At 42.1% G+C, this 13,347-nt stretch overlaps 1 protein-coding gene across 1 annotated transcript; it reads right to left on the bottom strand.

Annotated features, from left to right (window-relative positions):
• On the bottom strand, positions 1-12,913 carry C8H10orf88 (chromosome 8 C10orf88 homolog). The gene is made up of 6 exons (XM_057778653.1): positions 12,700-12,913; positions 11,898-12,101; positions 11,096-11,168; positions 8,326-8,532; positions 7,026-7,480; positions 1-1,185 (listed from the first exon to the last, which is right to left on the bottom strand). Exons 1-6 carry the CDS (start codon positions 12,861-12,863, stop codon positions 951-953), a joined length of 1,338 nt encoding a protein of 445 aa, XP_057634636.1. The 5' UTR covers positions 12,864-12,913; the 3' UTR covers positions 1-950.
• Between the last annotated feature and the right edge of the window lie 434 nt (positions 12,914-13,347).

Genomic DNA, 13,347 nt, shown 5'->3' with positions numbered 1-13,347 from the left:
TTTGGAGCCTGTCCTGGAACTAGCTCTTGTAGACCAGGCTGGTCTCGAAATATCCTTTTCTTGAAAAAAAAAAAAAAGGAAGGAAGAAGTAAAAAAAACAAATATAAGCAAATTAGCTAAACAGGGTTCTATTTACTTCCAGGTGGTCTTAAGAGCAGATGCGTTTAGGTGCAGCTGCATTACCACCATGAACCTAACAGTTAAGCTCTGAAAATTCAGTCTGCTGATTGAAAACTCCTAGATTCATACATCTTAATCCTCATTTTGGATTCTCAGAATGTCACACATCATACATGCCAGAAAAGGGTTCTGGGAGAAGAACCTGTCAGTTCCAGAAAAGAATTTTCTTCCATTTTACCTGCAGCACCACATCCGAAATAGGATTGAAAACAAGCAGTTAGCTGCACTGCAATGAACCGGAGCACTGCCCCTAGCTTGTAAACTATCCCAGACTGCCCCAACACTGCACACAGTCATATCAGATAAACAGCATGCAGTGTAAACTGGTAATCCAAGACAAAGAGCCCAGGTATCCAACTTTCCGAAAAATAGGAAAAAAAAAATCATAGCATTACTTTTCATACTCCTGAGACTATATTTCACAGGTATCTGTATAAATAAAAAAATCCACTTCAAACATGTCATATGCAATACAAACCAATGAACTGCATTAGAAGTCTTTACATATCCTAAAAACTCGAGCAATACAAGTATACATTTCTGTAAGAGTGAAAAATATAGCAAGCAAAATAACTTACGACTGCATCAGGGTAGCTGATGGTCAGACCCGGGTCCACAGTAACAAGAGCACTAGAAAGAGCACTGAGGTCACCATGTAAGACAACAGTCCTTCAAAGGACATTAAAGACTCGATTTTTATAACCTTTTTGGATTTGGGCTTTGTAATAAATATGTAATAAATATCTGCGATAATTGGGTATGTCGATAGCTTATCTCTCTCCATTGGAAAGTCTTTCTCTGGAGTCATAGTGTCTTAGAGGCATCCCTGGGGGTGGGGAGTTGGGGTTTCGCAGCAAGTCCACTAACAAAGCCATTTTAGCATCTATGTGCTCCTGGAGCTGACAGATCCTCTCATCAATGTGGTCCATAAGCTTCTTTTCCATGAGCTCCATGTTTTTAGAAAGAACCTTTTCCAAGTAGGAGCAAACAGGCTGTTCTTCCATCCTAAAAATAAAAATGTAAAGTCTATCAATTTTCTCTTTCTGATGACAAAAGCAACAAACTGAGCTAGCCAACGGTGGTCTGTATGGCTACCCTCCCCATCACATTCCAGCTCTAAAACCTGCAACAGTGGCCGCGGTGCTGGATGCACTGCTTTGTCTAGTTAGACACCTGAGAACGATATAAAGCAAAGATAATCACAGAACAAGCCAAGGCTGTGCTGCTGGGGGTTCTTCTAGCATGTAAGAAGCCTTGGGTTAATCCCTAGCACTGCATAAGATCAGGTGTGGTGCTAAGGGAGACAGCTCAGTCTACAAGAACTGCCCTGCAAGAAGACCCTTGATTCTAGAATACAAATTAAATATTACAATTAAAATTAAAATATTGAAAGCTGGGGCTGAGGGAATGGCTCAGTTTGGAAAGAGATTCAAGTGTGAAGAGCTGAGTTCACACCCTCAATAAGAAACCTGGTGCTATGGCCTGTGCCTATAATCCTCATGCTGGGGAGGCAGAGATGATGTCTGACTGGCCAGCTAACCTTGCCAAATCAGGGAGCTCCAGGTACCATAAGAAATCTGCCTCAAAACCCAAGGTAGGACATGACTGAGAAAGACCCCATACCGACCACTCCCTTCCAACCATATTTTACACACTTGCATGTACTCCCTCATATATGAACACTTACTACATAAATTCATACACATGGCAGCCATGGTAGTGTGAACTTAAAATCCCAGAACCAGGTACATAAAGACATAAGGATCTTAGCGACTCACTAGCCAGCCAGTCTAGTTTGCAGTGAGAGGCCCTGTCTCAAAAGACAATGAGGATGGCTTCTGAGAACAACACCCGATGCTGCCCTCTGGCTTCCACATGCTGAACATGCTTCCCCTGCAAGCACACACCAACACAACGTGTGACACACACCTGTAATTTCAGCACTTGGGAAATGAACCATGAGAATCAAAGTTCATGGTCAAACTGTGGTCAATCAGAGACTTGCCTGGGTGTGGTGGTTTGAATGAGAATGACCCCTGCAGGTTCATATATTTGAATGTTTGGTCCATAGTTAGTGGAACTGTTTGGGAAGGATTAGAAGGTGTGACTTTGTTGGAGAGATGTGCCACTGGGGGTGTGGGTTTTGAGGTTTCAAAAGCCCACACCATTTCGTTAGCTTGCTCTCAATCAGATGTAAGCTCTCAGCTACTGCTTCACTGATATGACTGCCTGCTGCTATGCTCCCCACCATGATGGTCATAGCCTCTAACCCTCTGGAACCATAAGCTTCCAAATTAAGTGTTTTTCTTTTATAAGTTTAACTTGGACATGGTGTTTGTCATGGCAATAAAAGTAACTAAGACACTGGGCTACATGAGAATCTGTCTGAAAAAAAAAAAACTATAAGCCTTCAGGAAAGGGCTGTTATAGTCAGTGAACACCAGAACAGGGAACCTCACAGAGGAGCCTATAAACCTTGTGCTCTCTCCTCCGGGCACTCAATAAAGTCTAAAGTATGTTTGTACTAATGGAATGATGTTATCTCACTCTTTCATCCTTATGCTCGTGTGAACACACAGCGGCACTTTCCAAATGTACATGAGAAGTAAAACCCGTGCTCTAATAACTCACAGAATTGGCAGCAGTAAATTCTCCTCCTAAAATGCCCTAATACAGCGGATTTAGTATATAAACGTGCATTTCAGACACTAACTTGCTTTGCCTTCAGTGTTCTTACTAGTTACAAGTTATAAGGTAACACACAGGAGATTGTAGTCATCAAAAGCTAATACAGCTTTTCACAAATTAAAATATAATTTTCACTAAAGTCTTAAAAGAATTTTTCTTATTCATACTTACATTAACATATGATGGTTTTATTATTTCCTAACTATGAAGTAGAATCAAAACCAGCACACTAATATTTATACACAATGTACGTAGAGCTCTGTGCCATTTTATCTGTGCGCAGTGTTCATCCCAACACCACCAGTCAAGACGCAGAAGCTGTGACTACAAAGATACTCATCCTGTCATCCCTTTCCCAACTCCTACTAGCATGTCTCTACCACCTGCCGTGGCCGCACGGGTCTGTTGTTCCTCACCATAATTCACCCAAAAGTCATCCAGGTTGTCCTTTGTCCAACTGCTGACCACCACTCCGCGCTACGGAATGCCAGCTCTTAAACTGCCTGTCACGAAATGTCCTGGTGTTCCCATTTTAGAGCTACTACAGATAAAGTTTCCCCTGGGCAGTAGTGGGGCACATCTTTAAGCTCAGCACTCAGGAGGCAGAGAAAAGCTGATTTCTGTAAATTCAAGTGAGTTCCAGGACAGCCAGGGCTGTTACACAGAGAAACCCTGTCTCAAAACAAAACAAAGCAGAACAAATAAAGCATCCAAAAACAATTATATACTGATTTTTATATTGTCATAAAATTTCATTTCTCTGGGTTAAAAGCCGAGGAATATGTCTATCAGGTCATGTGATAATGTGCATGTAGTAATCAAATTGCCAAATGTTTTTGGGTGACTGTACCATTTTATGATCCCAGCAGTAAGCTGTGAGAGATCTAGTTCTCCACGTGCTTGAGAGCATTTTTAAGTTTTAAACACTGAATTACGTGATTTCGTTGTATGTTAGGAAGAAGTCATTTGTTGAATTTGTGATCAGAACTATTTTCTTCCAGTTTATATTTAAGTCATCTTACGAGGGTCTTCCACAGGCAGAAGTTTGACATCTTACTGGAGCCTACACATCATTTTTTGTTTGTTGATCATTTTTTTATGGCGTATCTAAGCATTTTTCCCTCAGAATCCAAGAGTTCCTCCCATATATTAGAAAGTTTCAGTTTACTCTCTGCTGTACAGCCTATTATTTTCATAGGCGTGAGGTTTATTTTTACCTGTTGATGTCACAATTGCTTCCACCACCTTTAAGACTGCTCTTCCTCAAGCGAACTGCAGTGCTGCCAAGCCACCTTGTGCTTCTGTCCCATCCACCTGAGTGCCCGCTGCCTGCTAGTGCCTGATGCTACAGCTCTACCACATTCCGAAATATCAAATGATTTCTCTTGCTTTATTCTTTTTAAACATCAAGCACATGTATCAATTAGGGGAGTACTGTTGCTTTACTATGCTGAGTAAATCTATCAACATGACATATCTCTATATTATTTTAGACTTAAGCCTTCTCAAAATTTCTTCTACCAATATTTTATAATTTTCAATTCACAGATCCTATTTTGTCAGCTATGTACAATTATAGATTTTTAAATATGTATTTACATATATTTTATGTTATTCAAGTTATTTAGCATCTGGTTGGGGTTCCAGGGTAACAGTAGCTTCAGAAAATGAGAAGTCTTTTTATTCCCTTGATTTTCTGGATTATGTAAAAAATGGTGTTCTCTACATGTTTGGCAGAATTCTTGGGTAGAACTACCTAGGCCAGTATATTTTTCCCCATGAACATTCTGTGTTGCCTTTCCATCTCTGTGATGGTATCTGAGAATAATTTTCATGGTCACTTGCTTCCTGGTTTCAGAGTTTTACAGCCTGCTTTCCCATTGCTGTGGGCCTGGGATGGACTAGAAAGTATGGGAGATGAGTGCGTGCCAGAGCAAAGGGCTCTCATGGCAGCCAGAAAACAGACGAGAACTAGGGAGGGGCCTGGGATCAGACACTCTCCAAAGTCATGCCCCAGTGACCTATTTCCTCCAACAAAGCTCCATTCTTATTATCTTCAAACACTAATGAAGTACAACTCTATCAGTGCCCTCATGATCCAATCATGACTCAATGACAGGATCCATAAGGTAGAAATCAAGCCTTCAATATGGGGGAGGGGGATGGGGTAATGACACATCCACATCCAAACTTTAACATCCTCCCATTACAAATTCAGTACTATTAGCAGTTATAGGGTCATTCCATTATCTATTTTATGGTGTGTTCTGTAGGTTATGGTTTTTAAAAAGTTATTAAAATTGTGAGCATGAAGTTACTTCCACATCCCCTGACTACCAAGGATCTTAGTGAAATTTTCCACGGTATCTCACACTGGCAGTTTGTATCCTCTCCCTTATTTTCTAGTCTTGTTAGAAGTTCATCAACTTTCACGACGTTTTCAAAGAATCACCTTTTTATTTTGTTATTTTCTCCATTGTTTCCCTGTGTTTATGAACATCCTCTTTTGGCTTTCTGAACGCTAGCACTGCAGGTTTGTGCTACCACTGGACTTTGAATTCAGTCTTTAATGGCTTAAAACTATTCAAACCATCTATTTCATTGCTTAAATTTTTAAATTATGTGTATGAGTGTTTTGCTTGTATGTATATCTATGTGCCATGTGTGTGCCTAGTGGCTGTAGAGGTCAGGAGAGAGCATGGGAACTATGGGGGCTAGAGTTACAGGTGGCTGTAAGCCATGCGGGTGCTGAGAATCAAACCAACAAATGTTCTTAACTGCTAAGCCATCTCTCCAGCCCTTATGTCAGTTTTTGGGTAGCAGCTTTGTGCCACTGTCCTCACAGTCATCTTTACTAAGGCAACAGATGATACTACAAACCCTTGCCTTCACTTTTTAGATACAGTCCACAAACTTATCTCTGCATTTTCACTTGGCTTTATATATTTTAAAAATATTTGTTGAGACTTCTTTTGTGTGTGATGTGTATGTTGTATACATGTTCATGCAGATGCATATGTGTATGTATACATGTATAGGGCAGGAGGCTGTCACTCTACTTGCTGAGACAGTCTCTCGGGGAACCTAGAGCTCACTGATTTAGTGAGACAGCTAGCCAGCAATCCTCAGGGGTCCTCCTGTCTGGGTCTCCCCAGCACAAGATAACAGGATTACAGGTGGACACCACACACTCAGGCTGCTGTGTTTAAAACACGGGGTTTGAAACTCAGGCCCTCATGCTTGCACAGCACGCACTTCTCCAAACCCCAGACTTCTTCAATCAGATAAACTGCGTTGTTTAACCATCAAGTGTTTGGACATTTTCCTACTGTCTTTCCATTACTGTTAAATGATTTCTTATCTTTCTGTATGGCCTGAGAAAACACTCTCTCTGATTTCAGTGCTCTTAAACTTGACGAGGCTTTTTCATGACCTGACACAATCTATGTCTGTGACTCTCACAGACATGAATAAACTATTCTGCTGTTGTCAGTAGAACTTATGCTAAGAGCTGATGTAATCATGTTGGTGGTTGGGGATTATTTTCTTCCAAACTAATCGAAGCACCATTTTCAGATGTAAACTTTAAATTAAGATTAAATAGTAGAGGAAAATGGTTCATCTGAACTATGACCAGAGTTCTGTATTTCAGACTAGAACAATATCTATGAAAAGGATTAGGAACATGCTACTTGGCATCCTAAGCAAACAGATGCTGCACAGAGAACAGGTTGAGGCCAGAGGAGAAGAGCTTCTACACTATAAATAGTTCCCATCCTACTATGGTTTTGACTATAAATGTAGCCTGGTACAAACGTCAGCTACAAAGGAAATCTGTTACAATGGCATGCGTAGCACACCTCGCCAAAACTTGTAAATTCTCACAGTTCCTCCAGATTCATGCAAACAGCCTTCTGACGCACCCCTTAGTTGACAGCTATAATCTTCCACAAATGCCTGAGACTGTGCAACACCAGTTCTAGGCTCTCCCTTTGGTGCAGTCCATCCTACTCCACTCCTAGTGAGTGCGTCAAGGATGAACTGGAAAAGCTGGAAACACCTCACCAGGTAGTGCACCCGAGGCGAATCTGTTTCCCTCCATCTGACTCTCCCGCTTACCAAGTCTCAACAGTATTTGCTTTAAATAAAATACTTACGAAACCCCAGCAGTGCTCTCTCGGGGCTTGCAGCTGTTTTCCTGCCACTTGGCATTATGTCCCACGCGGAGATGGTTGACCTGACTACATAAATTCTGGAGAAAAGGCAGCAACTCAGAGCTGGGCACATTTGAATTGCCACTTGCCTTCTTCGGTAAGAAAGAAGACACTGCATTTTTAAGATCACTTTCAAGAAGGGAATGGTTTTGTGGCACAAGGTGGCACTCATCATGGTTTGTGGTATTTCCTTTTCCAGGTGGCTGTGTGCTTTTATCAATAAGAGCCTTTAAATTTTCCGTGATGGCTGAAGGTGTCAATCCAGTTCTAAAAGGAAAAGATGTGGAGGACGCTTTATCTAAGACTCCTGAAGAAGGTGAGGACTGTAGTGCAATCAGATGCTTGTGGCCTGTGGTCCCCAGCATTGACTGAAGCTGATCTCCAATGGGAAGACAATTCTGAGCAAGGAAAATAAGCAAATGTTAAAGAATGAAGGCTGAGCTTTGGAGTGGTAGCTAGAAGTCGGGCACTCTGCACTCTGTCATCGAGCCTCAATGCAGCCCCATGAAGAACGCTGTTCAATGTTGAGTAGAGGAAACCAAGGTGAAAAGCTCCTGCCCACAGAAGCCAGACAGTAAGTGACAGTGCTGGGACATAAACCTAAATTTCTGTCAATCATTTCATTGTAACTTTTCATAAGGAAACATATTAAAATATACACTACTATGATAGCAAAATATAATTACAAGCTGTAATGTTTTCACTACTAAAGGCTTTTATGGCACTAACATATAAGACTAGCCATAATAGTTGATCATTTTCTTTTAGATTTGTTTATTTTTATTTATATGTGTCTATGCTTGAGTGTATGTCTTTTATCTAATAATTTCCTTTGAGTAAAACTCATGGAATAAAAAAATATTATTAATATAATAAAACCAGAAAAAAATGTAAGAACTTAAATTAACCCACTCTATTAATCTATGTGCTGCCCCAAGGCTCGCAACATTTACCTCTCCAGCATGTTTTGCCCACCCTTCTTCCCAGCCTCCTCTGTGTCTGGCTGTCCCACCTATACTTCCTGTCTAGTTACCGGCTAGTCGGCTTTTTATTAAACCAACCCGAGTGACAAATCTTCACAATGTACAAAAGGATTATTCCACCACATCAAACTCAGGTCATTAGGCTTATACAGTGAGCCTTTGACCCACAACTCAGGTCATTAGGCTTATACAGTGAGCCTTTGACCCACTGAACCAACAAACCAGCATTTTAAAAATTAATAAAATCAGTCTCTACTTGCCTGCTGCTGAAACCTAATCATATTCATCAGCTGCTGAGCTCCAGGAGATAACTTTGATCCCATTGACTCCATTATGGTTTGGATATTGTCGAGGTCTATCCGTGATCCTAGAGCAGAAGAGCTTGGTGAAGGATTTGCTGACCTTGGTCTCACGTGCACCACAACTTTACTGATGAGCACACACTGCTTTTCACCGAAGGACAGCAACTATCATGAAACAAAAACATTCCAGGAAATAACAGTAGTATTAAAAACAGCCATCACTTAAGGTAACTTCTTAGTAGTACCAAAACAAGGGAGGGCATTCAAGAGTCTAAAAATTAACTCCAAGTGCATTTAAAGCTTCTTTATAGTCGTCAAAGTTAGAAAATAAATTCAAATGCATCATGAGGCAAACACCAACTATTTAAATAAAGAAATCCTTCCCAAGCCATAAGATCCACAGAGAATATGAAAGCTTTCTTTACTTAGTTTAAGGAATTAAAACTAAGCCACACCTGGCTGGTGGATAGTGCACTGATACAGCACTTGACTGACGTGCTCAAGGCCCCGAGTCTAGTCCTCTGTATCACCAAGAGAAAGAAACCTAAAATCCCTTGATCCTAGCATTCCCCAGTTGGCTTTAATATTATTTAACATAAAATAAAACTGTCCAGATGACCATATAGCATTTACCTAATTCCTAAACATAATTCAGTCTTCTGTAGCTCAGAAATGAAGGGCTGTGATGCCAGAGCTACTTAATACGTAATAGCTAGTAGTAGTATGTAAAGTGGAGCTCAGGGTGAGTTTCTAATGGGGTGAAGGATACTCAGGGGTGTAAGTCAAGTTTGGAACCCAGCTCCCCTGGCTTTTATCACCATAGAATTTCCATTTTTGTTAAGGTAACCAGGGTCTCACTCATACACGCTAGGTCAGTGCTGGTCATTAAGTCATACTCCCATCACTCTGACAGTTTAGGCTGTACATGTTTCTGAACCAAAAGACATTTCATATGTGGTAGAAAGGAAAGGGCTTTAAATCAGACACACCTGAGTTTAAATTTTGAGTTCTGCTATTTCACAACCTGTGCAATCCTGGGCAAATGGTAAGATGACTTTGCACAGAGGCTTGTGTGTCAATATAGCCACTATGTATCACTGAGTAAGTGCTCAGAATTCTGAATTAGGAACATTTACACAGCTTTCACACATGCCAGAGGGATCCCCTAATCGAAAGTTCTCTTCATACTAACACATGCTTCCATGGAACAGTTACAAAATATATTCACTTTGAGAGACACATAGATTCTTGTCACAAAGACACAGATCAATTACACCCCAGACTCTATAAACTCTGAGTCAAATACATGACAGTCCTCAACAGTTAAGGAAAAGCTCGTTAGTACCTCCCTTCTTTTATCTAAGCATTTTTATTTTTTAGTTTCTTCAGACAGAATCTCAGTGGGCAGCACTGGATGGTCTGGAACTCACTACACAGACCAAGCTGACCTCGAACTTGTGATGTTCTTGAGTGTTAGTATTATAGGTGTGTGACAGCATACTGGTCCCTACTGTCTCCTTCAAGTTGTATAATCCCAAGAGGCTTTTTCATCAGTGACTACAGTATATCTTTGTTTGTTTTTTTAGACAGGGTATCTCTATGTATGTGTGTGTGTTTATAGATATATATCATACTAAAGAATATATAATCAGTAAATATGATGATCATCTGTCTTATTCCACTAAATTATAAGCAACATGAAGACTGGCACTCCATTTTGTTTTGTTTTTCAAGGGAGTTTCTTTGTGTAGCCCTGGCTGTCCTGGAACTAGCTCCTTAGACCAGCTTGGCCCCGAACTCAAAGAGATCCACCTGCCTCTGCTGAAATGAAAGGCGATTAAAGGCATGCGCACCATTGTCCTGCAGCACTTCAATTTTCTACTGCTACTCCTAAATGCCTAGTGCAGTATCTGTTATCAACAGGTACTAACTATTCACTAGATAAATTTAAATTTATCATTTAAATGCCTTTACAAGCTATTCGTTTACTCTGTTTAGACTGGATAAACTGTGAACTGTACTCTTCAACAGAAGTCATTTATTGTTTTCTTGTCTGAAAACTGAGGCTTACCGTCTTCTGGGATAATAAGCACATAACTTTGGAGATAAAACAGTTCCAAAAATTTGGTTTCAAGGGACCATTAATTTTTCTCATGAAGTAGGTCCAGAGAGTTAAAAAAGATGACATTGGCCAAATCAATCATTGTCAACAGAGTTGAAATCGTTTTTATAACATGACTTGAGTGTTCCAACTCAGTACCTATTCCTAAACTGACAGCATCATTAATGTTTATCTCAAGAATATTTTTCTGGCTGAAGACAACAGACCAAATTCCTTGAAATTTCTGGCTCTTCTTTGAGCTTTTCCTTCATTCTTTACATACATGGTCAGTTTTGCTTCTGCCTTTTGTGGAACTATAGTCTTATAGAAAGATTTTTAGAATGTTCTTAGTGGAGTTTCATAAGGTTTCAAAATATAGTACTACTATATTAATAAAACATTTTCTAAAACCAACAGATTACCCCACTTTAGAGATAATTTTAATGTCTATCAAGGGATTGACGACTTTCAGAAAATAACATCCCTTTACAAGCTAACTAAGAATTTCTGAACTAAACCTAGGGACCAAGTCGGACTAACTGTACTGTCAAACCAAGAAAGAATAAGTATGTATAGAACTAAAACAATCCGATTAACTTTAAATCTTAAAATGTAGTGATGACTTACCTTTATTTTACAAGCATGGGTGGGAGGTTCCAATTTTAGGTATTTTTTGTACAAAAGAATCTTTTCGCGTTCACTAAAATAAAAGAATTCATTTTTAACAGCCAATGACTGTAAGCATTCATACATACTTAAGAACAAAGGTGTCCTGGGATTCCCTTTTCCCAGGCAGACACAGGGAGTCTGAGGTTCCTGACTGGGCAGCAGCAGGTGGAGGAGCTGTGCCTCCCACGTGCCAGCTATGTGAGAGAACTGAACAAAGGAGCCCACGGCATATTTAAGAGTTCTGTAAACACGACTATTGTTTCCAACATAAATTGGACACGCAGAGTTTGGGTTACATTGAGGATAGATCTGGGCAGAACCTTGTAAAGAGTCAAGGGAAAAAAAATCAGAAATGGTCCATCTTATAAGAGGTTAATGAGCACGCTGATGCAGCGGTCTTCGGTTGATACACCATTTATAAGGATATATATATATATTCAGGATTTCAGAATGCCTAACTGTTGTAAAACAGACCCCACTGAGTTAAATGAGAGAAACAAGAATGCTTTCTTTTGTTTGTTTGTTTCACGACAGGGTTTCTCTGTGTAGCAGTCCTGGCTGTCCTAGAACTCGCTTTGTAGACCAGGCTGTCACAGAGACCCTGTCTTTTTAATTTTGAAGGCTAAGTGATCTATTGGTATGTTTTTAACTTCTCTCCCCTAACTCCTAGTGTCAATGCTAGAAGATCTACAAATGCTGAAAGAGCCAAGAATAAAGGCATTGATTCAGATAAACGCTTTCACCTGGACAAGTCACAAACCTGTCATCCAGGACAGTGCAGACATTCTTGCCCCGACTGGTTCCACAATATTCCTCTCCTACATATACTTCCATGTTTCTTGCTGAACTCAGAATGCCAACCGAAAGAATTTCTTCACCCCCATTAGGCCCACACTTCAGGTAAAGGAAGCAGGGGTTTTCATCTCGGGGGCTCAGGCTGCTCTTCAGACTCACCAGATCCGGCCTGAGAAGGAAATAGATAAAACATCACACAGAGAACTTTTCTGAGTAGACCCATAACCCACCTCTTCGAACTCACTTCCACTTGCCCTGAGGGCCAACAACCTTCCCCAGCACCCACAGGGGCTTCATAAGGATCGATGGCTTGAGGCGTCAGGGCATTCCCTTCCATCTTTCCTAGACCGTGGCCATTCTACTCAAATCTCTAATTCATTCACAGTCAATTAAAAGCGCTCACAGTGTGTAACGAAAGAACAACGATGTGTCTTTCTCTAAGTTGCCGTGCGTGGTTCTTTATGGTTGGACTTGTCCTGCTCCTGTGCCCATGAAGAGAAGGCTGGCTGGTTTCGGGGGTGGGGGCGAGGAGGATTCTAACAGGAGCCTGTGGCGGTGTCCCCGCTGACTCCGGGATCCTGAATAGGGATCCTTAATCGGCGTTTCCAGGCCTCACGGCCCAGCAAGCAGCCCCTGCCCGCAGCCTCGCCTACCTCCCGGCCCCGCTCCCTCAGCCCACCCCGGTCGGTCCCGCGGCCTCGCTCGGCTCCCGCCCTCCTCCCCACTCCACGGCAGCGTGGCTGTCACCCGGCCCCATCCTGGCGCACCCCGGAGCTGACGGCTCCAGCAGCTGCTCGAAGTTCAAGTCCTGGGCATCTGGCCCAATCCGGGTAAGAAGGAGGCTTTGGGTCAGCGCCCCGCACGCCGCATCCCAGGACGAGGTCAGCGTCGGGCCGCGGTCCAGTCCCGGACCTTCGGTCGCGGTCTCCATTCTGTCTCTTTCAGCCCAGGCAGAGCCGGAACCTCTCTAGCAGAGCTTGCGTTTCCTTCAGTGCCGAGAGGAGGTGAAGGTTCAGTACAACTTCCGGTTCTTTCCCGCGGCCCCCGCCCCTCCCGCTCGGCTTCTTCAAACCCCGGGAAACCAGCTCCATAAATGCGCATGCGCATATCGTCTGACTTCCAGAAGGTTGTTCGAAATCTTTGCGGGAGGCGACTGAGGACTTTACTGCTGTCTTTCTCGCTCCCGTCGCAAGTGCCGTGCGCACGCGAAAACCAAGATGTTTATTCCGACGTTGGCTATGGTGACCCAACCAGCGGACCAGCGATGGTTTGGGGGCGGACGGGGCAGGTTGGGGACCCTGCGGTAGTCCCAGAGCAGATAGGTGCAGACCCCTTAGTTCAAGACACCCCCAAACCAGCTCTCAATCTGAGGACCTCGGGAGAGGACGCCGGGCCCTTCCTACGCCAGCCTGTGG

This window comes from Chionomys nivalis, chromosome 8 (assembly GCF_950005125.1).
Source record: "Chionomys nivalis chromosome 8, mChiNiv1.1, whole genome shotgun sequence".
Classification (NCBI taxonomy): Eukaryota; Metazoa; Chordata; class Mammalia; order Rodentia; family Cricetidae; genus Chionomys; species Chionomys nivalis.
This window is presented reverse-complemented; position numbering and strand designations above follow the sequence as displayed.